Consider the following 27,258-nt stretch of genomic DNA (forward strand, 5'->3'; position numbering starts at 1 on the left):
TCCCAGATTGCTGCACTGGGCAGTACAGCATGGGGAGAAGGTGACCAGCCCTCTGTGGAGAAAGAAGTGGTTCGGGACTATTTAGAAAAACTGGACGTGCACAAGTCCATGGGGCCGGATGCGCTGCATCCGAGGGTGCTAAAGGAGTTGGCGGGTGAGATTGCAGAGCCATTAGCCATTATTTTTGAAAACTCATGGCGATCGGGGGAGGTCCCAGATGACTGGAAAAAGGCTAATGTAGTGCCCATCTTTAAAAAAGGGAAGAAGGAGGATCCGGGGAACTACAGGCCAGTCAGCCTCACCTCAGTCCCTGGAAAAATTATGGAGCAGGTCCTCAAGGAATCAATTATGAAACATTTAGAGGAGAGGAAAGTGATCAGGAACAGTCAGCATGGATTCACGAAGGGGAAGTCGTGCCTGACTAACCTAATTGCCTTCTATGATGAGATAACTGGCTCTGTGGATGAGGGGAAAGCAGTGGATGTGTTATTTCTTGACTTTAGCAAAGCTTTTGATACGGTCTCCCACAGTATTCTTGCCACCAAGTTAAAGAAGTATGGGCTGGATGAATGGACTGTAAGGTGGATAGAAAGCTGGCTAGATCGTCGGGCTCAACGGGTAGTGATCAATGGCTCCATGTCTAGTTGGCAGCCGGTTTCAAGTGGAGTGCCCCAAGGGTCGGTCCTGGGGCCGGTTTTGTTTAATATCTTTATTAATGATCTGGAGGATGGTGTGGACTGCACTCTCAGCAAGTTTGCAGATGACACTAAACTAGGAGGCGTGGTAGATACACTAGAGGGTAGGGATCGGATACAGAGGAACCTAGACAAATTAGAGGATTGGGCAGAAAAAAACCTGATGAGGTTCAACAAGGACAAGTGCAGAGTCCTGCACTTAGGACGGAAGAATCCCATGCACTGCTACAGACTAGGGACCGAATGGCTAGGTAGCAGTTCTGCTGAAAAGGACCTAGGGGTCACAGTGGACGAGAAGCTGGATATGAGTCAACAGTGTGCTCTTGTTGCCAAGAAGGCTAACGGCATTTTGGGCTGTATAAGTAGGGGCATTGCCAGCAGATCGAGGAACGTGATCGTTCCCCTTTATTCGACATTGGTGAGGCCTCATCTGGAATACTGTGTCCAGTTTTGGGCCCCACACTACAAGAAGGATGTGGAAAAATTGGAAAGAGTCCAGCGGAGGGCAACAAAAATGATTAGGGGTCTGGAGCACATGACTTATGAGGAGAGGCTGAGAGAACTGGGATTGTTTAGTCTCCAGAAGAGAAGAATGAGGGGGGATTTGATAGCAGCCTTCAACTACCTGAAGGGGGGTTCCAAAGAGGATGGAGCTCGGCTGTTCTCAGTGGTGGCAGATGACAGAACAAGGAGCAATGGTCTCAAGTTGCAGTGGGGGAGGTCCAGGTTGGATATCAGGAAAAACTATTTCACTAGGAGGGTGGTGAAACACTGGAATGCGTTACCTAGGGAGGTGGTGGAGTCTCCTTCCTTGGAGGTTTTTAAGGCCCGGCTTGACAAAGCCCTGGCTGGGATGATTTAGCTGGGAATTGGTCCTGCTTTGAGCAGGGGGTTGGACTAGATGACCTCTTGAGGTCCCTTCCAACTCTGATATTCTATGATTCTATGATTCTATGTTGGTGTCAATGGGCATGGAATCAGAACTCTTCTACACTGTTCTTGCACCACACTTAAGTAAATAGGCTAGGTGCAAGGTTCCATGGCACAGTGCACTGAGGGGAAGACAATGGAATCCTTTCCTTCTCCAGCCAGGCAAAGGAGAAACCACTGCTGTAGCTTCGGGTACTATAATGCCCCTATACTGGGGACCTAACGTCCTTGACTAGCACCTGCCCTTCCCCATCACGGCATATAGAAGGTGTGGAATTTCCATATAGGCTGCCAGCATTCTGTTTCCCTACCAACCTAATGCAGCAGATTCACACCAGTTTTGCAGTTTATAGAGCCTTTAGTGCTCTGGGTATTTGCCCCAAGCCCTTTTTTAGTTTCTCTTTTCACGTCTATTAGATGCGTTACAAACAGGAGAAAATTAAGCCCTTACCTAATGCAAACCCCATGCAGAAGGCAACATCAGCTATTGCATACACACTGCCATAGACGGAAACATGACGCAGATCTACAAGGTAGCCCATAATTGGCATCATTGAGGAATCCACCATTCCTGATTATGATGATAGGAGGAAAATTATATTTCATGAATCAGCTTTCATTTTTCTCTCTTAATATATTAACCTCATATGATCAAAAAAGATGTAAATGAAACTAGAAGAATTGTTAATCTAAAGAAGCTTTTAATAACATATTCCTATAGAAAACAAACTGTTCAGTCCAGGTTTATACATCTTTGCTTATGCCTATGAGCATAAAGGATTGTACTAGTTTCAAGTCTGTCATTATTATTATTATGCTGTACTTCACATGAATGATCTGTGAGCTGTTTTCACGGTGAGTACAAAAGCCGCATGAGTTATCCGATCAAAAAGCTGCATGACATTTGTGGTTTATAAACATTACTGTAATTTTTTCTACACTTACTAAAAGTCCTTTATGTTTGCAGACACTTCAGAATACCTGCTAAATATCAAATTACTAAGCCATCTGTCAACTTCTGTACCCTGTAATCATTAAAAAATCCCACTCAAGTTTCACTGCATGGTCCATTATAAGCAAACACATTCATGTGTACTGTGACGAGAGGGCACAAGTGTATGCTAGGGGATTTACGCTGGGTCAGCAGTAAGTCGAGTGTGTTTGCTTCTATGTAAATGTCAGGCAATAGTAAAGTGCTGGGGGGGTTTGTTTTGTTTTGTTTTTTAACAATGCATTGCTAGAATTCTGGGACATCTTAAAAGATCTATTGAGGTCAGTGGAGTTATTCCCAGGTAACAGAGGTCAGAATCTAGTCCAGTTGCTGAAAGTCTTGGTTGAACACCCTTGAGTGTAGGCCTTAAAACTATTGCTAGTCTACTGACAAATTTGTTTCAGAGTGTAACCTTGGGTGTTGCCCATTCAGAATGGCAACAAAAAGAATCCTTGATGTAATTCTGTACTAATGTTATTTTTCTAAATAAACAGCAAAATATGTACATACAAGTAATTTTACTTACCAATGGCAAACCCGACCCCAAAATTTGGTGCTATGAGCCCGTATATGTTTTTGGCAAATGGTACCTGCAAATTAAATTTCAGAAATTTAAGTATAACCCATAACATCTTGCTAATGGGATCATTGTCTTTTTCACAAATAAATACTCAAAACAATTGATTTAACTGTTTAGTATGGCAGCATGGAGCAATTGGTACAGAAATACAGATGAAAACATAATTGTTTTGCATGATTGTGTCATAACACATACTTATTGCATTTAATTACAGCTTATAATAGCTGTTGATTAGGATGCAACTCTAAGAAATTATGGTTCTTATTCTTCAACTCTTTGGTCACTTCCTGCAACATGATAAGCACTCTCTAGAAGGCAATTTTTGTTGAAAGCACTTAGGATTGATTAACAAACTGATGTTTAAAAATGCATCACAAGTAGAAACTTCAATAAAATCTCATGAGCAAAATACATACTCAAAGTTAATATATACATTTTTTTGAGCTGAGTTGAATTTGTAGTTCATTCTGCTGACATGTCAATTTTTACTCACACATAAAATGCTTATTCCCACGATTATCATCCCAAGTAGAGCACAAAGCCACCTATCAAAGGAGAAATGTTCTCTCTTAGACATCAAACAAATGCAGATTTGTTAGAAATGGTCTGAAATTTTTCAATGCTATTTCTAAGATAGTGCAGGATTATGTAACCAAATACGTAACATGATTTATTTAAATGAAATTTCAGGTTAACAATATCTAATACAATCTAATGATTTCTATTATAAAGTAATTGCCTGAGGAAAAATTGGAAATGCTACATGAATATGCTGAAGGATTGTGTTTTTTTTAATTAAGCATACCTTCCCATTTTGTGTGCAAGTACCCCAAAAATATTAGTTCCAATAAGATAAGAGATACTAGCTGGAAGGAAAGCGACGCCTGGAAAATATGAAAAAAACATTTTATCAACAATGATTTCAGTGAAGTGAAAAACTAATAAGTTCAGACACAGCAATTGTGATTAAAACAATCTAATGGAATCCTGGAGCCTGTACCAAAGCATTAAATATCCGGTTTGTTCCAGCCCTTTCATGGAATCTAACAAGATTATCCATCAAATGCAATACCATTGTGACGCCTTCAAAAAGAGTATTTCAGTATCAGCTATAAGAATCTCTGTATGTGTGTGAGAAAGAGACAACAAAATTATATTCAGAATAAATATAATAAACGTTGGGCCAAATCATGACCCATTCTGCGTGACACTGCAAGGGGTAAAAGGGTGCAAGGGGGTGCCTCCCTCTAACTTCCTTACACCAATGTGCCTTACTGCTGCTTCTGCCAGGCAGGGAACTGCCATCTTTACAGAGCTGCTACATCACCCCCTTCTGCAGGTGGGCAGGAAGAGGCATATTGAAGGGGCAAAGTCAAGGTGCCTCTCTCTCCTGCCAAAACCTAGTCCTTTGTTAGGCAGGAATTAAAGTTAAGAGTACATCTCAGTAACTTAAAGGTAAAAAAAAAAAAATCTTAGAACACTACTGTTTTGTTAAAAAGTCATTTACAGAGCTAATATATTCAGTTAAAGCTAAAGCCCCACCACCCAGGGCTGAAGCCCTTAGGTTTTGGCTTGGCCCCAGGCAATGGGCTTTGGCTTTGGCCCTGGCCCCAGACTCCAACAAGTCTGAGCCAGTCCTGGCAACCCCATTAAAATGGGGTTGCAACCCACTTTGGGGTCCTGACCCACAGTTCGAGAACCGCTGTGTTAGAGGGTAAACTAGGATTTTAAGAGGTTCAAGTGTGCCTGGTGAGTCCAGCCCTCTTCCCCTGCATCACATGACAGAGAGCAGGTGACTGAGAACCAGGCCTATTGGGAAAGATAAGAGGAAGCCTGCCCTCAGTAGGAGAATAAAACTGGTAGAAATAGTACGATACTTGTAAGGACTGATGTTTTCCTGGTAAAGGACATTGAGGAAGGTTGTTTGTGGAAGACAGCAGGAGAAGAGTCAGAGAAAAAGGTGCTGTAGGAACTGGCTCTGGAAACCAGTGGAACAGGACAGTTGGCCTTAGGGCAGGTGATTGTCCCCAATTCAGGGTCCCAAGGACTGTAGTAGGGAGGACATGAGCTGCCTGGAAAGATGGTGAGGAAAATGCTGTGCTGAGGAGAGGATGACTACTGAGCATTGGGGAGGGTTACAGGACTCTTAGTTTGTCCTGGAACGGCTCTTGCTTTAGTCCTCTAGCCAAAACAGCAAGTCATCAACAATCCCAGATCAATTGAGGCCTCAGGTCAGAAGCTGAAGTAGTGCATTCATCCTGATGTTGGATAAGGTAAACTGCTGCTATGCAACTATATGGATACGGTAAAGTTGATGTACCATCCCCATTTTTTTTTTCCAAAAGAGTTTTAAGAAGTCCAGTCTGTGGCTGCAGTACACATGAGAAATATGCTGTATTTTGCCCATACTGTGCATGGAGCACTGAATGTGAACCAGAAAGCAATGTTCTTAAAATGTTTTTCATATTTGAGTCTGATATTTAAGAGCTAGACTGTTGCTCTCCTTCTAACTCTGAATAAGGCGTGGTGTGCAACTTCCCTGCTCCAACAAGAGCATCTCAGAAGCCTGTTCCCTGGATCTCTGACCCTGAGCAAGGGGGCAGAGTAATCTGCTGCTGACTCATATTAGCAGATTACTTCCCCCTCTGCATCAACTCAGTTTCACCCTTCTCTGCTCACAAGGTGGGAGTAGCAGCTTTATAGAGCTTGCTCTCCCCACTGCACCTGAGAGGCAGGGAGCTAGGGGAAAATCTGACTTCTCTGGGTAGGTACCCAGGACAGGGTGGTGTTTTGTGACTGTGCTAACCTTTGTTTTTCATGTGAGTGTTATAATGTCATGCTGTAAGCTTAGGAGGCTTGTGTGGTTAGATATACTAGGTCTGTATCTATTGGCACTCTTATAGCTCATGACAAGTGGTATCTTTGTGAATGGGAGTGAGAATGATGTTCGCCTAAGTGGACATTTGCACAGTATCTCTTTCTGAAGTGTGTACAGCCATAAACAGTTGCTATCAGACTGTGTAAAGTGTCCTCGTTTTGTGATTATTGAAGGGATGGATCTGTCTGTTATGGAACATTAAGGCTGCGTAGTGTCTGGCCTTCCTAAGACATTGCTACGAGGATAAAGTTTAAGATGGTTTGGATGCCGAACTGCCTTTTCATACACTAAGATCTTTGAGTTTCTTAGACATGTTTAACATTAACTCTGTATAGTTTTTAACTGTAATGTTCTTGTAAAATTTATATCAGGAATTTGGGGATAAACTGGAAAGAGTCAGAAGACATTTAGGGGGAGATTGACCTGGGCACTTAGGAAGGTGAGTGGATGAGGTGATGGAGGCAAAAAATTGCTTCACCATTGCCTCTTGCAGCCCCTCAAAAAACAAAACTAGCAGACCCCATGGAAGGATCAGGAATTACAGCAGTCCTTCAATGCCAGGGAGTGCACTGAAGGGTGCACGTGGTTTAAAGGGATGGGGAGGAGGAGGAACCATGGCACAATCCCCTTTCTGCTTAGCCAGAGGGGGGGGGGGGAGCAGTTTCCCTGTATACCAAAAAGCTCAGGGAGAGAACTGTGCCTCAGCAAAACATATCCTCTCTGCCAAGGCTCCTTCTGGGGCAGCTGAAAAAACAAGAAAAATGTTCCATATTAATCTGTATGACACACTCCTACAGAGCTTGAAACACTGAAAACTTGATGGGATTTTCTTTGCAATATCTTGCCTGTGTTTTTTATATATATATATATATATATATATATATATATATATATTTTTTTCCCATATCTCTAGACCTGGAACAAAAAAGGAAAGAAAATAATTCATTGGCTGGAGAGTATAGAAGATGAACATTGCAGATGTATAGTACACTAATTTCATCTGGTAGTTGTTGTTAATAACATCTATAGCAGTTATTGCCTTGGTAGTTAAACACTTTAAATAAACAAATATAACTTTAAAACACCAGGAGGCACAAAAAGTAAATCAAATAGTAAATGGAAATGAATGTGCCTAGTATTGTCTGAAGGTGACCAGAGTCTGACTCTACTGGACTGTTGAATGGAAAAAGTGCTGAAGGCAAGGGCTCTTAATTGAGACAGCATTCCCATCAAACTTGGAGTATTCAAATGTACCTGATTATATTACAGAGTACAGTAGATTTCCTATCAGAAATAGATTAATCTCAACAGGCGGACTGCTACTTTCTATGCTATTTGGAGCTTCCAGATAGACAATCAATACTTGAACTGTATTTGGAAGCAAGCAGAAAGCCAGTATAGGTGCTATGTATTCATGATGGCCCTGTCAAGGCTGATTCCCCACTCTGGAACTTTGAGTGCAGAAGGTGAGGGCCTGAAAGGACTCTAAAATTTAATACTGGCCACTCCAGGCTTGTATTAAACTCCCAAGATTACAGTTTTTCTCTGACCTTGGCTGGGTAGATGCTGCCACCACCCAAATGTAAAACCTTCTTGAGGTCCAGTTTAAAGGTTACAAGCAAAACAAAAGAATTTGGGGTTAGCACAGATGAGTCCACAAGCCTTGCAAAATAAAAGAAATAAACCTAATCACGTCTTTCTAGACATTTCTGATCTACTTACATATCTGGGTTTCCAAATAAGAAATTTCTAGGTATGATTCTGATGATTTTCATATCTGGCCTTCAGCTTCTCACAACATAACTGCTGCCCTGTTCCCCTCTTCCCCGGAGAACAACAACAGACACAAAGGGAAAGTTTTTTCCCAATTTTAAAAATTCTAGCCTTCCCATTGGCTCTTTTGGTCAGGTGCCCACTCTCTTCCTTTACCTGTGGACTTTTTTAACCCTTTACAGGTAAAGCAAGTAGAGAACAGCTACTAACAGGGATTTTATAGCTAACTGGCCGTCTGCGTGTCCATAAAAGAGAGGGATACAATAGTGCAGATTGAATGAAAAAGTGTGAATGAAAGTCTGCATCAGATAGAAATGGCTGCAGTCTCTTAGCCATTCAGAGGTGATAATAAGCATCATAGGCCACCACTGTCTGGGGCTCCAGGAGCAGCAAAGAGCCAGTAGGACCCCAAGGCTTCAAACTATGTTGGCCAAAGCCAGGTATGTGTTTGTAACACACTGTATAGCCATCACCTTTGACCTATCCCTCTAGATTTGTGTTTCTCAATTGTTGCATGTTGCTTGGTCCTTATTCAAAGTCAAATACCTTTGTGACCCCTCCTTCTATTTTTACTTACTTTTATAATTAATGTATCAATTATAACAGTACCCTATATATAATTTGTGTGTGTGTTTTGAGATGGACAGAGAATACGTGCTGGGCAGAGTGTGCAGGAAGTGGCAGAGTGAGATTTTTCTTTGCTTTAGATTATAACAACATTTTCAGTACCTCGCAAACCCCTCGATTTGTATTTTGTGACCCATTGGCTGAGAAACACTTGTTGGCATAGGGAAGTATCTAGGGCAGTATTACTTGCATCTTATCCAGGCTGAGAGATAACCCAGATCATCTTCATCCAGATCCCTATCTCTTTTAGACATTGTGAGACTACAGAACCTGGATTTGAGGAGGAGTATACTGAGATTATATGGGGGGCTAATAATTGAATTATATTGACTATCTATTATTTCTCTCAGGTTTTTGTGTGGTGAAATAGTGTGGGATTTTTTTTCCCTGAGTACGTTTGTGAAAATATCTGACTAAAACGTAACATTTATTTATCCACCTGCCAGGACATGAGTGTTATTCACAATATTAATCCCTATAGTGATAGTAGCACAATCAGGGCCCACTGTACTAGGCACTGTATTAACGTGCCCCCCCTTACTTCTGGCCATGCTCCCCCACCCTCCCAGAGCCAGGCCGGGAGTGGGGCCACAGCTGGAGGATGCAGACAGGGGTAAGGGGGTCAAGGCTGGAGCTGCAGCTGGTGGTGGGGCTGGGGATAGGAGCGGGGCCAGGAGCAAAGCTGGGGCCAGGGCTGAGACTGAGGGCAGGGACGGAGCTGCAGCTGGGCCGTGGTTGTGGGCCGACAGCCGGGCCCCCAGCCACCTGGCTAGATGTGGATCTGCGGCTGAGGACTCGGGGTGGGACCAGGTGCAGGGCTGAGAAACGGGGCCATGGCTGGTGACGGGGCTGAAGCAGAGCTGGGGGTGGGTCAGGTCTGGGCGCCACGCCCTCCCTGCCCCCCATGGGGCTGGCCTGGGCCCACAATGCCCCCCCCAGAAACATTCATCCACGCCCCCCTAGAACAGTGTGCCTCACAGTCTGGGAACTTCTGGCATAGAAAGACACAGCCCCTCAGCCTAAATAACTTACAATGTAAGGATCTGAACTTTCCCTATGCTCCTCTGAAGCCCGGGATTCACCATCCATGTGGAGCCAATTCCAGAACTGGAGCTTAATTTAAGACATACTAGTTACTTTTTAAACAAGAAAAGGGAAATAGAGAGGACAAGGCTATTATATTCATGCTGTTACTTAGGCAAACTCGGCATACAACTTCTTGGTTCCGAATCATTCATTTTTAAAATATAAACTAACATAATTTAATGCCAACCGCCCCAACACTGAACTCTGATTGACTGTCACAACATACCTAACATTAATTGTCTGACTCCTTGTAGGTGTCACAGCACAAGGGGACCTTAAGAAAGGACCTAAAGAAGGAAAGTATATTGTACTTATGGATCTGTTCAGGGACAACCTTCCATGTACAACGGGCAATAACAACTTATTAGTATCTTACACATTCATAGCTATCCCAAGCAAGGGAACTTCCAACATATCCCTTGAAAGGTAATACCACATCCTAATAAACTTCACTATGAAGAAGCTTTTTCTAATATTCAGCCTGAAGTTTCTATTAATTCTGTCTCATTACTCCTACTTTTGCCCCCTTGTACAAGGCTTAGTAATTCCTTTCTATCCTTTGTTCTGATATTTTTACATTCTTCAGATATCTGTAGATAGGTGAGGTGAGGGTCCTGGTAACTGTCAAAGGTCACTTAGGAAAGGATAGAAGAATTGAAGCAATTCTATCACTCCTGATTATTCTCTAAGCTCTCTCCCATTTCTTTATAGGTTCCTAATAATGAACTAAAAACTGATGGTCTTGTTCCAAATGCAATCTCACCATGGTCACGTACTGGCCTATTATTTGATGTCACTGTAAGTATCCAAAAATCATACTGGCCTTTACATATGACCTTCATATAGCAAACTCATATTTCATTGCTCTTTGCTATCACATCTAGGCTTCTCTTGATATTATTGCTCCTCAGGTTTCTTTCTCCCATCTGGATATCTCCTATTTGGATTAGCTTTCTCCAGATATACTCATTGCATTTTTTGTTGTTGCTCCTCCCCCAGGGTGAATCCTCTTTTTTATTTCCTGACCTTACTTCTAACTTCCACACAGTAGAGGAATGCAGAACTGTTGCTGTGAATTTATTGTTCTGTTTACCTCTTTTGAAACCAAACCAGCAAGTATATGACTATTCAGTGCAGACCATGCCTAGCATTCTAGTCAACCATTTCACAGTCAAATAAATCAGAGTGATATGTGTTCGAACAATTCCCTTAAAGTACACCACAGCCTCTCCTCTGGAGCCAGCATATATTTTTCTTGCCTATATCATTCTCTTTGGTGTTCATAAACAAAATTTAGGGAAAAAAGAACAGAAGTACTTGTGGCACCTTAGAGACTAACAAATTTATTTGAGCATAAGCTTTCGTGGGCTACAGCCCACTTCTTCAGATGCATGAAAGCTTATGCTCAAATAAATTTGTTAGTCTCTAAGGTGCCACAAGTACTCCTGTTCTTTTTGCGGATACCGACTAACACGGCTGCTACTCTGAAACCTGTCAAAATTTAGGGAGACTTTTTAGCAGCAGCATCTTATGACTAACCCCTCTACACACACATACACAGCTTACAATGAAAAACATGCCATTTTTGCGTATAATAAATGGATGCCATTACCCTCGTCCTGTTGTGAGCTGAATTTATACATCATTCTACTTACTACAGGAGAACTGGAAAATTACAAAAAATTTACTGAACTTAGCTAAGACTTGCAGTTAGCTATGTAAGGCAATGGGTAAGCTGTGAAATACTGAATCTCCAGTTTTCCCTTTTCTAAGTTTTATGGAGTATAAAACCAACTGATCCAAATCAGGAGTTCTGAAGGAACTGCAAGATCCTACTTCAAACAACTAGACTCTAAATCATATAAAACTCATCATTTTCAAAGCCTCCAGTTCAAGATAGATTTTAAACACTTTCAACTGCTAATGCCATCAAATCAGACAAAGCATGTTGGAATCAACTGCTTTTATCATTAGGGGATAAAACTAGTATTAATTAATATGGATAGTCTCCTCCAAACAATCTTTATTCAAACAGGAAGTTCTCAAACCTCATTTCTTTGACATCAATAATATGCTCTGGTTGAGGGAGGCAGATAAACAAGCAGCTTTCCACTAGATGGATTATGTTTTCTTCTGTAAGGGTGGCTTTAAAAATCTCCAGTCTTATACATTAATGCTCTCACATTACAATATAGCACTCTTTATCATGGTTGATGGTTTGGCAATCTTTTAATTATTGATGCTTAATTCCATTCTGGCTTCCTGAGGGTGCTTTTTTTAGAACTAAAGTTTGCATGTCATCTGTGGTGATGACCTACAATAATACAATTATGAGTGAATAATATTGTTTGTAGATAATAGTATTTGGGAGAATTATAACATCCCTTTAATATTATCCTTCAGCTACTGCAATGTGCTCAATGTTAACTACAGTTTAACAAAGTTTGACTAGAAAATTACCTTTTTAATTAAAATGTCACATATTAATTCTAAAGAAGAAACACAAAGAATGTTACCATGTGATAACTCAAATAATGTGAAGATACGTACTTTCAACCTCTTAAAATGTTAACTTTATAGGCCAGATTAAGCTGTAAACTCTGACCGCTTTACCCCACTCTGGAGCATCACAAAATAATCTGATTGTACTAGCCCGTTTCCACCTCCAGCTACATGCACATGCTCACACATCGTTCTACAATATCCCCTGCACACAGTCTCTTCCCTCTCCCTGAATAGATCATGAAACAACTCCTGACTTTCAGTGATGTGAAAAGGGAATCTGATTCATCATTTCACCCTTCTCAGACATGCAAACAACTCCATCAGACACAGCATGCACCCCAGAAAGCAAACTAGCCCAGATAAATGAATAGGTAAATCAATCCATATAGCTAATCCCCTCCTAAAATAACTCCAATGAAATTATTTAAATAAAAAAACTTAAAAGAAAAGAAAAAATAATTGTGTAATGAATACATTTGCTGCCATCATATTGTTCGCTCTGCTTGTATGCTCTATCCATTTGTCTGTCTTGTCTGCTTAGACTTTGAGGCAAGACTATCTCTTAATCTATGTCTGTATAGTACTAGTTATAATGGGGCCCACCCCACTCTCAGTTTCTATGTAAGCACTAGTGTAATAAACATGATAAATAACACAAGGGGATGGGCTGGGATAAAGAAAATGCAAAGGTATTAAAAATAAAACAAGATATTGCCATAAATGCTCATAATGTGTCCTAAACATTGAGGAGTACGAAGGAGTGCTGTGACTGGTATCTTGGCAGAGTCCTCACTACTGAATACTTTGCTTTTTGGTGCAGTCTTGTTCATTCCAAAGGCAAAGAACTTGGGGTGAAATCCTGGCCCCATTGATCTCAATTACACAATTCCCATTGACTCAGTAGGGCCAGGATTTTGCCCTTGCTCTTAAGAAGTATTAGGAGCTCCATAGAGAAGCCCTTTGACAGAGATGATTTAATAGTAATAGAAGAGGATGAAATCCTTCAGACTCAGGGAGATCCTCCCAATCCTCCCTTCAATTTGGTTGCAAAATTTTAACAAGGGCCTAGAGCTCCCTCAGCATTACTGCTGTAAACGGACAGTTCTGGGATGTGTACATACGTGTGTGTACTACATACAGCGCAGATACATATGTAGTACTGCCAATCCCAACCATTAAAAACTATGAATCAAGTGCCCCCCAAACCATCATCTTGGCTTAAATCATGAGACTTTAATAAAAAATAATCCTGGGTTCTTTTTATTTGTCTTCTGGGTTTTGAGCATTTATGGTGCACTCAGGTCACATTTTCATACTTTTCCACAAGAGCCAGAAACTTTATTTTTTAAATGAAATTGAGATTTTTGTATACTCACTGGTCTCCAGGAGCTGGGGCGTCAAGTCAAACATCAAATATTGCAACACTCATACTAAAATCATGATAGCTGGCACGCTGTTCCATCATGCCGATATATACACTTGCAAGGATTAAGTTTTTATCGGTAAGTGTCAATAAACATTGATTTCACCACACAAACTGATGAAAAAATATTTCTGTCGATGATCATTGAAATTTACTTATAGGCAAAGTAAGAAAAATGCTGTTTGATTTAAAGCTGAAACTTCAACGTATGTTGACAGATTGTGTTTTAACTATTATAACTCTAACTTTTTGATTCTCAATGTCTACTCTCATTAAATAATTCTGACCCTCCATAATTTCCCACAGTTTAAATGGATACAAATAAAGAATGCTTCAATAAAAAAATCTATTATCCATTGAAATTATAAAAGAATAAAAACTGAATTCTGCTGTGTGTATATCTCACAAACAACCTCTAGATAGGTGTACATTATCACACAATTGAGTATGATGTTGACGAAAAGATGAAAAAAATTATCATCTTGACATCAAAGCACCCAGGGAGACCACTGCTAACAAAACCACAATTGGAACAGCCTCATGCTACAATATACTAGACTCAAGTAAAATATATTGCACTGTACTTTACCAAGTTGCCATTTTCTTGAACACATGGTCTCCATCATCCAGATAGGCAATGCTGGTTCCAGCATAGCAATAGCCATGTTTGCAAAGCAGATTGATCCTTAAAGAGAGGAGGGGTTGGGGGAAGAAAATGCAGGGATTATATCACTTGAATGTTAACACCAAAAGCTGAACAGAGAAGGGCAGTGTTTATAGAAACAATGTGCTCTTTGTAGCCCTGTTTGTCGTACACCAAATATTGATTAACTTTAAATGGTGTGGGGGGGGAATCACTTAAGTCTCCAACTTCTTATTTATTTCAGTTCTCCAAGGAATTGTACAATAAAGGTTAAGCTATTTTCATAATGGGGTTGGGGGAGACAAAGATTTCAGTGAGCTTGGTGACATTTAGAAAGTGCAGTAGGGCTGACTGTTGTACAAATGATAAGTTATAACTATAATCTTTTGTTCTTTACATCTGTTCTCTTGGGGCTAAATCCTAGCCCTATTGTGTACAAGGCATGGCCTCTGACCCCATTCCGGAGGTATCTGAGGATGATTAAGAGGCAGCACTGTGTCCTTCCTGGCTCACTGGGAGGTCCTCATAATTCTGTCAGCCACAGAGAATCTTAAAGGAGCTGTGTATCCCTTAAAGCAAAAAGGAGCTGTGATCCTGGGGGATGCCCTCTACTCCCGCCAGGATATTGGGGAGGATAGAAAGTTAATCTCCCCTTTCTTCATCAGCATCCTAATCACTTCCAGAAAAGAGAGTTGTTTTTATTTATTATTACTTTGTAAAACTTGGGCCCATCTTGGCCCCACTCTCCCACTACAGCAGCTCAGCAGGGGCTGCAGTTAACTTTGTAGATGCAGCACAGCGAAGGAAAAGGTCCAAGATCCATCAATGGCTTCTATAGGAAACAGGGTGCTCATTATTATGGGTTATCCACACCTCGATAGGCTCAATGTATCCCAACCAGATGCAAGGATATTTCCTCTCCAACCCAAACATTCCAAGGATGGGTCAGGCCTCTCTGCAAAGCCAACATGGGTGTGCATGTAGATATAGGGTGACCAGATGTCCCGATTTTATAGGGACAGTCCCGATATTTGGGGCTTTTTTTTATATCGGCTCCTATTACCCTCTACCCCCGTCCCGATTTTTCACACTTGCTGTCTGGTCACCCTATGTAGATAATACTTAGTCCTACCATGAGTGCAGGGGACTAGACTAGATGACCTCTCGAGGTTCCTTCGAGGTCTGTGATTCTATGAAAGACTAGTGACACGCTTGATCGATAGTAAGAGAAAACCAGAACTTGGCCTCTTATAAAAGTGGCACTCCCTGTGGTTTCAAATATTTTGAAGTGTAGCTGTGAATGAACTGGCTGCATTCAGTTTAGCGCTGGCAAAAGATGCACCCTTATCAAAAGTATTCTACAGTAATATTATAAAGTGCTGTCATAGCACTGTTCAAGCTACAGTGTTTTTGACCATTACTGTGGAACCCTCTACTATTTTGCATGAGGGCTGGACTTACAGCCTTGGAGATGTAAATCGTCTATGCTCAAAGGAGATCTAGTGCAGGTGGTGGTATTTCAAACATCCCCACACTGTGTTACAATATGCCTCAGCTAGAGCCAAGTGGAATGTTTTATGAAATTTAACATGCTGTAAATTTACCTGCTGAATTCAAGGAGCCAGAATGACTCATAGTTTCTTTCCAGATTTCCCAGTCACACTTATCTGCATCTTCACCAAATTTTTCCTAGGGTATTTTGTTACATGGTTGAAGTCACAAGGTATTTTTTTCTGATTCCCTGACTAGAGGAGCCTACCCCATTTGCTCAAGAAAACCTGCACAAGCTGGGGGGTGAGGGGTAAGAGCAGGATAGTGAGAGAGATATATGCTTATCTGCTGATACACCACAAAGTGAGCTTCCACAAAGTTTTAAAGCCATTGTTGTAACCAGTACCCTTAGATATGTAATCCTCAAGTCTTTCTTTCTAATACTTACAGTCTTGGACTGGTATTCAGAGACATTCAAGTGTCCCTACGGTAGTTTACCAGTCAATTTTTACCTTTAAAAACTCAAGTCTAATTTGTCTGAGGTCATAGAGAAATTATTTCTCCTGGAAGAAACCTCTCATCACACAGTTCAGCACAAAATGAGCACCACTGTCATTCTTTGTTCAAAAATGCCAAGATGTATTAGACTGCACATCTAAGACTCCTAAGACAAACTTGTAGACTCATTACCCATACATTCCTGGGGCAAGCAACTATGGCTAAAGTAAACTTTCTGCTATATTTTGTGCTCCTGGAACCTTCAAATGTCTATGAGCAGTTCCAGTTAAATACACAAGGATGCCCTGTCCAAAACCAGAAGTCAACTGAGCCTGAAAGAACACCTTAATGCTGGAAAACCACTTCATCTCATACAAAATACAGCTGGAGGAATGAATTCTATTCTATCTTAGAATCAAAGAAGAGATCAAGTTAACAAAATTCTTATTCAGGTCTTAATAAACTTACCCAAAAATAGAGTTCGAAAACACAGATGTGTATAAAGGAGTTGAGTCCATTTCCCTAACAATACGTGACAGAAAATGTCTCTAGGAGAGGGGTTCTCAAACTTCATTGCACCATGACCCCCTTCCAACAACAAAAATTGCTACACGGGTGCCAGGAGGGGGGTCCAAAGCCTCAGCCCACCCAACTCCTGCCACCCGGGGGGAGGGGGAGGGGCAAACTTCACTTCACTTTCAGTGAAAGTGAAGCTTTCACTTCAAAGCTGAAGCCCAAGTGCTTCAGCCCCAGTCAAGGAGCCTGTAACCTGAGCCATGCCACCCAGGACTGAAGCCCTTGGGCTTGGGCCCCAGGCGGTGGGGCTCGGACTTTGGCCCCAGGCCCCAGCAAGTCTAAGCCAGTCCTGGGTATCCCTTAAAACAGTTTGAGAACCGCTGCTCTAGGGTTTGTCATAACCCAGAACTTGTAACAACCTTGTAATTACTTTATGACCATGGTACTTCATATCTTTATTACGCAGGTAGGACATATTCCAACACAATAGGATCTGAGCTGATATTCTGCAAGGTCTAGTAAAGTCTTATATGCCAACTTACTGGTCCCTCTTTAGGAGGCAGATAATAAACTTTTGTCATCAATATCTCTCTGGAGTAGTGAACTGATCTCTTTCATGAGGTGAGGTGAGATTCGTATTTGGACATATGCCACATTCTTCCTGGATTATTTCCTGTTGGCCTTGCAAAGTTCCTGTAGATGATGGGAGAACTTCAAACTGCTACCATTCAGTTGGACCCTGGCTCCTCATGGCTGACAAAATCAAGTAGGGAGGCATTGGGTGCATTATTGGTGGAGACCATTAATGCCCTCCTAAAAGATACTTTCCTCAAATGGAAAATTGTCAGACCCCTGCTCAAGGAACCACATCTTGATGTTAAAATTTTGCTATAATGGTATTTCAAGTTGGCTGATCTCTTCCAAGCAATGACAAACTCAGACATCCATGGATGTTTCTTTAACATCTGTCAGTAGCCATTGATATAATTGACCAGGTGGTATCTATTTGCGCGCACGCGCACACACACACACGCACACACACACACCCTACCTACCTCTTCCTTCTTCAGGGCTTTTTCATGATATGACTCCAATTTGTCATCCCTGAATGTGCTATATACTGTCCATGTATGAAAGCTACTGGAGGAAATATTGAGGCAGTTCGACATGCAATCTCACCAGTATTTGGATGAGACACAATTCTATGTCTTTCTTTAAACCCCAATGGTATAGACTGTTCATGCTTTCCTGGTTTGCTGACCAAAATAGGGATTCAAAATAGAATGAGCTCACTGAGGCTTAATCCAGACAAGACGGACATGTAAGCTGAAGAAAGCATCTAAATAGAGTCTGTCCTCATGATTGAGAGGATCTACCCAACTCACATTAATGAGGTGTGCACTCCAGAGGTACTTCTGGCTACCTAAGCCACCTGGGGCTTCAGAAGCAATCAGGGACCCAGAAGTGCCTTTTATCATTTTTATTTGGCATAAAATTGTGACCATTTTTCTCTGTGGGCCCTACCACAGTTATCCGTGCCTTTATGATCTCCAGATTGGACTGTTTTCAGGCATTCTACATGGGACTTGACAATCTTTCAAATGCTACTGCCCAGTTGCTTAGCAGAGCTGGCCATAAGGCCCATATTGTACCAGTGCTGCAATGATTGTATTGGCATCCTATTTGCTGTGACATTCATTGGAATGGAAGCACTGAACCCACCAGCAACAAGGAGTGATAACTGAATATACAATATATAAAGGAATAAGTTACAGCAACGGGGCCAAGGAGAAGCTTTACATGTTTGAGCTTAAGCTCTGTTGGATGTAAACCAGGTCACAAGAAGCACATCTTAGAAATATCAAGAGACCTTTTCATAGAGCTTCTTGCTACAGATAAGCCCAACTAGTTAGAGAAATACATATACCTTTGATTATAAAGTAGACAATTATAAATCAGGAATTTGACCTACACGCAGAGGCCCTGGTCCACACTAACCCCCCACTTCGAACTAAGATACGCAACTTCAGCTACATGAATAACGTAGCTGAAGTTGAAGTATCTTAGTTCATACTTACCGCGGGTCCACACGTGGCAGGCAGGCTCCCCCGTCGACTCCGCGTACTCCTCTCGCGGAGCAGGAGTACCAGCGTTGACGGCGAGCACTTCCGGGATCGATCCCAGAAGATCGATTGCTTACCGCCGGACCCGGAGATAAGTATAGACGTACCCTTAAATGCTCATGACTTTTACTTCTGTTTAGCAAGGCTTCCCACTGGAGCTGCAGTGAAAGGTTTGCCCTGGTAGCTAATTCTGGATTACAAGTCTATCATACTCCATTAATTTCCTGTACATTGCAACCTGACAGTTCCCAGTAGGCTCACAATGAACAGTGGCATCCCCACCCAATCCCTTAGGATAGCACCCTGAGAGAGAGAATGGAAAATTCAAACTTATTTGAGCCTAAGGTGTGACCTACATAGCTACATCAGCCAGGATTGCGCTTCCTGTGAGAAAGATTAATAAAATGAATAATGCCTGTAATAGCAAATGACACTTACCATTAGACCCTGAGCTACCTGCGAGCAGGTGCATTTCCCAAAATCCTATAAACATAGTTCATTCCCTAGGTACAATCCAAACTCACACCCTTTCTAATGAAAACAAAGTTCAGCTTAATCCTTTCCCCCAGGCTTGGATGCTCTGATAAATCTTCCCTCACAACTGCTCAGCCACATGCTGGATCTTCTTTCTCCCCAGACAGCCACACTTCCCATATATCAAGGTAGCACAACTGTCTCTTGACTCAAGGTTCACTTACATTGTGTATGAGATTGTGAATAGCATCTCATGTAGACGTACCCTGACACCCCCTGGGTATGTACTTGCTTATGGAGCTAGTACAGAAGCCCGCATGTGGCATCCTCACTTCTATTTTTTCGTGAGCTAGCTAGAGTACAGCTAACGCAGGTACAGCTACACAAGCTGCCATTCATATCCCTGGCTGCAATGTAGACATACCCTCAGTGAGTCAGCAAAACTCACTTAACCCCTTTCCAACAAAACCAACACCTGTTAACAGGTTGGAGTGTTTCCAATCTACCAGTCTGTTGCAATTCCATTAGAGTTTTCCTTATTGCAAAGCATTTATCCTAGTAAATAATAGGCTTTGAAAAAGAGTTACGTATGTGTTTAGCTGACCAGAAGTGGGTATTGACATAAGTCTAACTGATATAAGTATTATTTCCTGAAAGTTTCTCAGGTGAACAATGCATGCTTTACATAGACCTATGCAGAGATGGATGTGAACCATAAACTCTGCTCTTTGGGAAGTTCAAAGTCTGATGTGAATCCAAGACTTGCATCTTGAGCCCATCTGAATGTCCATGACTTATTTTGTTCATGGAACCTTGTTTTAAATTAACATTGCAAATAATTGTGCTGCATTGGTAGAAAGTTATTCGTAACCAAGGCCAGAGTAAGGCAGTCTGGGATTCAAGGTACAGCAAAAAAGCACAGTCAGAATTAAATTGTATAAGAATTAAACTGTACCTGCGGCAATAATGATATATGGATCTCTCAAGAGGGTCAGTAATGGTGTCCCTTTTTGAGTCTGTCAGACAAATAACAAAACCTCAGGGTTAGGAAGGGCAAAACATCACCCATTATATAAAGTGTTTTTTTATGGTGGTACTTACTTCTGGTTGTGCTCTGGACGGTTGTAGAATAAATAACTGAACAGCTGCAAAAAGAAATAAATGCTGTAGCTGTTGTTTAAGAAGGTGGCTATACTACATAGTAAAATCAATGAATAAATTAAACAGAATTATGAATGTTAGTATTTACTGACCTCCATCTAACAGAGCTAATGCTGCCAACACAAGGAAAGGTGCTGTCTTTCCCACAAACTCATACATCACACTCCCAAAAGGTGGACCCACTAGGAAAGAAAAACAAGGAAAACATTCATGGTCCTTTTTCTTTTAAGATTTCAGCACATTGGGGGAGCAGTTCTCTTAACACTGAAATTCAATGCCAAAATTCCCATCCATCTTAATGGTCATTAATTAAAATAACCAAAGCACTGTAACTCAGTATGAGGAACATATTTAGATAATTTTCCAGGGATTGTTGTCTGCAGTCTACAAACATTGCCTAAACAAGAAATGTCAAGCATGGGCCACATCCCACTTGCTTTACTCACACAATCAGGTCCACTGATTTCACTAGTACTATCTGTGTGAATAAGGCAAGCAGGATTTTGTCCCTATGGAAGTAAGAATGCTAGAAACCTGACAAAGGGTCTGAAAGGTGCTCATGAGGATGAGTATAGTAGAAATACTGATCTTAGAGCCTGTTAATGCTGCAGTCAGGAAGATTTTTTGCCACTGACTTAAATTGGAACAGGATGGGCCCAAACCTTTGGCAGATCTATGTTCAACTCTTGGATTTAAAAATAGATTTATGTGGATGAGAACATAGCCCATAGTGTTTGTATTTCTAACTTCAAAGGCTTTTCCAAACAAACTGCAGCTGCACCGCTTAAAAGCCACTTACGTAACTGAGAATGAACAATGATATCTCTGGATGTTAATCACTGTTCTCCAGCACACAGTTAAGGAGAGGCATTCTGAATCAGAGAAGATGATTGGTGACAGACTTTGAAAGTCAGAAGATTTGTCTTCCTTTAGCAAAATGTTTCTGCATATTAAATTTATTTTAACTTTTTAAAACTATTTTTAGTGTGCACTGTTAATATAATCTGGAGATAGGATGACAAAATCCTATTTCATAGACGGGAGATACCAAGTGGAATCTCCTATAGCATCCATACAATACAGATATGCATTGTGGGTTTTTTGGATTTGGGGCAGGGGATTGGTTGGTTTTGGGGTTTTTTTGTTCCTATTAATATTTCATCTCACTGACCTAATACTCCCATAGCCAGTCCTCCTAATGCAATTCCCATTGCATTGCCTCTCTCTTCATCATTTGTATAAACACTGGCCAGCATACCCATCCCTAAAATAAAAAATAAAAAAAATTAGTCAGTTCTATAATATAACTTATTTTCATCATACACCAGTTTATTGAATATTAGGAGATGTGATATTAGACATTTACTCTGTGTGTGTGTGTGTGTTTATATATATATATATATATACACACACACACACATATATACACACATATATATATATGCATGCCTCTATATGTAACTCCCACTGAAATCAAAGGAAGTCCTTCAAGCATAGATGGCTTATAAGATTATGCCTCATTATATATGCCATCACACACACAAAAACTATATTAAAAGAACATTAGTTTGCAAAATCAAGCACTCATGGGAAATGCCAGAACGAAGGCTGCCTGTGCAACCTTACTTTGGACCCCTCCTATGTATTCATTATGATATAGTCACTACATGCTCACACACTACTTTTTTCCATGTAGTGCACCGAATGGAGACTGCTCACTGAATGAGCAGCTAGTCAATATGTTGTTTACTCCTTGTTCAATGTGTGGTCCTAGGCCTTATTTACTGTACATAATTCAAACCCTGGCTGAAGAAAGAATTACTAATTTCTTCATGGACTTTTCAAGGGTGCTCATATTATACAATAAGTGCTTCACAAACATTAATGCATTTCGTTTCAGAACACCCCTGTAAAATGAGGGGATACTGATCTCTGTTCTGGGTCAATAGTATCTGCTAATTTTGGGTGCCCAAATTGAGATGCCTAGGACCTGACTTTTTCAGAGTACTTAGCACTATACAGCAGTTTATATGTTCAATGCACAGCTCCCACTGTATTCTGTTGCAGCTGCCAGTGTTCAGCAGTACTGTAGATCAGACCCCAGAGTCTCAAGTCAGGTGCTCAGAAAATGAGCAACACACAATTGGTGACCACTTGTGAAAAGTCTGGTTTAAGTGACTTGACTAGCAGCACATAGGAACTGCGTGGCAAAAGCTGGGATAGAATTCAGTTCTCTAGGGCAGCATTCTACTACTTTAACCATGAGTCTATTCTTTGTCTGCCTGAAATCCCCTGTCTCATTCACTACATTTTCCAACTTCTGCAACAAGTGAGGTTGGGATCAGAGCAGGTCAATCCTGTGCACTGAATGTGGTAGGGTTTCTGTGGAAAAAATAGTATGCGATCATGTAACAAAGACTGTATCATAAAGCATTTACATGCAAGCAATCTTAATTCTGTCATTTCCTAATTTTTGAGTGTGACTTTGCAATCTTATTTGTTATGTTATGCATCCGAAGAAGTGGGCAGTAGCCCACGAAAGCTTATGCTCTAATAAATTTGTTAGTCTCTAAGGTGCCACAAGTACTCCTGATCTTTTTGCGGATACAGACTAACACGGCTGCTACTCTGAAACTTTGCAATCTTATTGTTCTTTTTCTCTAATTTCCTTTATAAAAGCAAACTGAAAAAAACAAATTCCTTCATGAGTCATGTGGCGGCATACTGACAAGCAAAGGGGTCACCAGCAAGGTTGGAATCTTTAGAGTCACTGTACAGACTTCTGCCACTTGAGCTAACTGATAGCAGTAGTAGGTTGTCATCTTCTATGTGGACCAACACTAAAGGCAGATGGGACACTTTGCCACTGGATTTCACAGATATTTGCTGACAGCAGAGGAATGGGGAGACTGGGAATTGTCGATTCTGTTCCAGGCTCTGGAGGGGAAGTATACTATAGTTGGCATAGACCAGTGGTCCCCAACATTTTTCGTCTGGTGGGCGCCAGATGACGAGCCACGGAGGACCATGGCGGCGGACGAGCATGCACTGAAATGCCGCCGACAAGTGACAATGTCAGTAGGCGTCACCGCCGAAATGCCGCCGACAAGCAGCGTCATCCAGAGGCGTCGCCGCCGAAATCGGCAGCATTTCGGCGGCGATGCCTCTGGATGCTGCTGCTTGTTGGCGGCATTTTGGCGGCTGCTCGTCCGCCGGTCAGTATGCGGACGCTCTTAGATGCCCGCACCCTGTTGGGGACCCCTGGCATAGACTATTCTTCTCATTCCTCCCCAAGCATGACCCTTTCTGTCCTGTCCCCTCCAACCTATCCCTCTCCAAGTCCTGTCTCTTTTCTATCCCTTGCTCTTCATCACAGCCCCATTCTCCTCACATAGACAGCCCCTTCTCAGGTTTGTCATCCCAGTCCTAGTGTCCCTCCCACTGGACTCCTCATCTCATTGATGTTCCTGGCATCACTGAAAGTATAGAAAAGATGGTTTTCCCTGCCATTGATTCAGATGTCCAGACTTTGGACCTGCACACCCAAGCAGCCCAGAGCTGCAGCAAAGTCCAGCTCAGCCCTGGGCTGGAGCACGCCCAGTGCAGATGGAGTCTTCATGGAATTTAGCTGCCAACCTCTTAACAAGTCTTTGCTAAGCATGTGCGTGCTGCAATTTTGCAAAAATTTAAATTGGCTAACTTTGGGTGGGTTTTCATGAAGATGGCAAAAGGCACATCCCTGACACAAAGGCCACTCATTGCTAAATTTCAAGTCCCTGTTCCAAAGCATGGAGGCTTTTTGTAACCAAAACAAAAAATAAAAAAAAAAGTTGATGACATGATTTTTTTTTTAAATGGTCAAAAAACAATGTGTTTTTCCCTAGCCTCATTCTTATTCAGACCCTCATTCTGCAAACTATTTTGATGCAAAATTTTCCAAAACAAAATAAAATTAAAAACAATTCCACCTGAGGCAGACTCCCAGCATAGAAATCTCAGCCCAAACAGTTAAGGTTTGGCAAAGTTTTAAGCAGCTGAAAACAGGGTCTTATAATGGGAAGTGGCAAGTTACCAGCCTTCAGTGCAGACATCTATTCTTGCTGATCTTTTACATTGATTAAAAGAATTAAAAAATCGAAAGACACTTGTACACAAGTACCCGAAAAAGCATAGATCTTTAGTCTTCTACAGTAACGTGACCCAAATACCAAATAATTTAGAAGTGACATTTCTTTGAGATACTTTCAGCCAGCCTCTTGCATACAAAGTAAAATGAATGTAATTGAATTCAACATTAATTATTGAAACTGCCAGACAAAATACACAATTAAGGAAATGACTGTCACTAGAATGACAAGCTAAAATACAGTTAATTGAATCTATCATATACACTTTCATTCTTACCAGCCACAGAAGAACAGGAGGAACCCACTCCTTGAAGAGATCTTGCTATGAACAGCAATGTATAGCTTCCCGAGAAGGCAAACACTGCAGAAAAGGCCGAGGTAGATTTTTAAAATCAGGTTAAATCTAACAAGATTAAAACGTTAAAGATATTTTAACAATCATGAAAACACCATTCAGCCAAGTGTTTTCTGTCACTGTTGTCACTTTCAATGCTAACTACGTTATTTTCTCTTATTACATTTAGATTTGTCAGTGTTGAATCGTTTCTCCACATCTAAGCCTCCTGGTAACACAGAAAAAAAAATGTATACAAGCTATCTTTACTAATGAGTAAGGGTTAGAATATGCACTGGTCTAATGCAACTGCCCCTGCCTTCACTCCATCTCCCTGCCCTGCTGCATTAGCATGGTCCAATTTGCAGCTCCAGGCATTGGGGAGAGCAGGGGCTGCACCCCAGATGCTCCTTCCCACAAGTAAGCGGGCAAAGGGAGGCTTAGCAATGGCTCTACTCTGCTCCCCATTATGTTCTGCCTCGCATAGTTGGCTGGGCATGTAGAGGACTGTGTGGCACCCCTGTAAGGACTCTAGCAACTTCCAGCTCCTCCTAATCGGGGAGCACCAGAGAAACGGTGTCTGTGAGGCACAGTGCCTCCCAGTGCTGCCCCTGGAGGACTGCATCTGTGCACTGCCCCTTGCATAAGGCTGTACTTAAAGGCACTATTTAACCTCTGAGTCTTGGGTCCTGGACCGGATCCTACACTCTACTCTGGAAAGACTCCCCACTGACATTAATGTAGGGCAGAGGTAAGCAAAATACAGCCCATGGCCCACATCCGGCCTGCCGGACCGTCCTGCCCAGCCCTTGAGCTCCCAGACAGGGAGGCTAGCCAGCCCCCGGCACCTCCCCCGCTACTCCCCTTCTCCGCAGCCACGCCGCCGCGTGAGCAGCACTCTGGGCGGTGGGGCTGCGTGCTCCTGCAGGGCAGTGCGTCAGCATGTCTGGCTCCAGCCAGGCGGCGCGGCTCCTAGACATGCTGCTCTGAGCGGCATGGTAAGGGGGCTGGGGCGTTGGATAAGGGGCTGGGGGTCCTGGGGGCAGTCAGGGGACAGGGAGCAGGGGACGGTTGGATGGGGCAGAGGTTCTGGGGGCGGTCGGGATGGGGAACGGGGGTTTGGATAGGCATGGGGTCCTGGGGGGCCTGTCAAGGGGCGGGAGTGTGGATAGTTTGCCCACCCTGGTGTAGGGTGAACACTTGTCCCTGAAAACAAGGACTGTACTCTTTCAGGGCCTGTTCCTGTGTCACTGTCAGTTTTACAAAATCTGCAAGTTGGCCACTTGAAGGAGTACCCAACCAGCTGAGCTGGTGAAACTGACAATTTGCAGGCTGAACACACATGAGTCTCAAGTACCTCCTCCTCCGACCTTGCACGAGCCCTTGAACCAGCCCTCATATGCACTGTAGTGAGGCGGTGTGGCTCCCCACTGCCCTGGAGTGGGAAGAGCCCATCTGGAGGCCGGAGTGGGCGGAGCTAGGGAGCTCAGAGCCCGCCCCTCAGAGGGTCAGGCAGCGACCCAGAAGTATAAAGGCTCGCCCTTAAAGCTCAGTAAGGCCTGAGCCACCAGAGAGGCCAGACACCTCCAGCTTACCTCGTGACTGGGAAAACTCCGCGGCCCAAGGCGGCTGCCAGGACTGGCCGGGCCTGCCCTGCGCTCGCTACCCGGAGGAGTTGCCGGGCCTGCCGCTTGCCCACTACCCAGAGTAACCTATGGTGCTGGACCATCCCCCTCCCCCCGCCGAGAGGACAACACCCTGACCCAGGTACTACCCGAGGAGGAGTCTGGAAGTAGCCTGGGGGCAGCTAACCCTAGTCTGGCTGCAGCACTGCAAGAGCCCATGTCAGTGTGTTGTGGCCAGGATCCCCACTGACTATGCAGCGAGTCTTCTGCCACTGCTAGGGCCCCGGGCTGGGACGTAGTGGAGTGGAAGGGCCTGCGTCCCCCCACTTGTGGGTGGCAGTCTCTCTCCCAGGCCTGAGGAGGCTTGGCCCTATTGCTGTTGCTCAGCCCCATCTGAGGGCCTGAGCCCCTGACTCATTATTGCCCTGCCCTGACCCAGGGGCTGGGCTCCCAACTGTTTGTACTGCTACTGCTCAGCCCTGCCTCAGGGCCTGCGCCTTTGATTCCTTGTTGCCCTGCCCTGACCTAGGGCCTGGGCTTATTGCTACTGTTTATAGTGCCAGTGCTCAGCTCCGGCCTGAGCACCTGACCCAGCGTTGCCCCGCCCTGACCCAGGGCCCGGGCTTACAGTATTTGTTCCTGTTACAGCAAGAGCTGCCGAGGGAGACCCCGCGGCCAGACTAATTCCCCAACATCAACTGTGTGTAGTGAGCCGGTGTGGCTCCCTGCCACCCCGGAGAGGATTGAGCCCCGGCAAACCCTTGTACATGCACATGCA

At 42.8% G+C, this 27,258-nt stretch overlaps 1 protein-coding gene across 1 annotated transcript in view; it reads right to left on the bottom strand.

The window, feature by feature from the left end:
• Positions 1-27,258, bottom strand: part of SLC18A2 (solute carrier family 18 member A2) — a 57,165-nt gene that overhangs the window by 9,976 nt on the left and 19,931 nt on the right. The window contains exons 5-14 of the mRNA XM_034775435.1: positions 24,799-24,882; positions 21,566-21,658; positions 20,487-20,576; positions 20,335-20,378; positions 20,189-20,249; positions 14,078-14,173; positions 4,002-4,080; positions 3,690-3,741; positions 3,143-3,206; positions 2,077-2,196 (exon numbers count right to left, since the gene is read on the bottom strand). Coding sequence (XP_034631326.1) covers positions 2,077-2,196; positions 3,143-3,206; positions 3,690-3,741; positions 4,002-4,080; positions 14,078-14,173; positions 20,189-20,249; positions 20,335-20,378; positions 20,487-20,576; positions 21,566-21,658; positions 24,799-24,882 — 783 coding nt within the window. The remainder of the gene's footprint in view (positions 1-2,076; positions 2,197-3,142; positions 3,207-3,689; positions 3,742-4,001; positions 4,081-14,077; positions 14,174-20,188; positions 20,250-20,334; positions 20,379-20,486; positions 20,577-21,565; positions 21,659-24,798; positions 24,883-27,258) is intronic.

Source organism: Trachemys scripta, chromosome 7 (genome assembly GCF_013100865.1).
Source record: "Trachemys scripta elegans isolate TJP31775 chromosome 7, CAS_Tse_1.0, whole genome shotgun sequence".
In the NCBI taxonomy this organism is placed as follows: Eukaryota; Metazoa; Chordata; order Testudines; family Emydidae; genus Trachemys; species Trachemys scripta.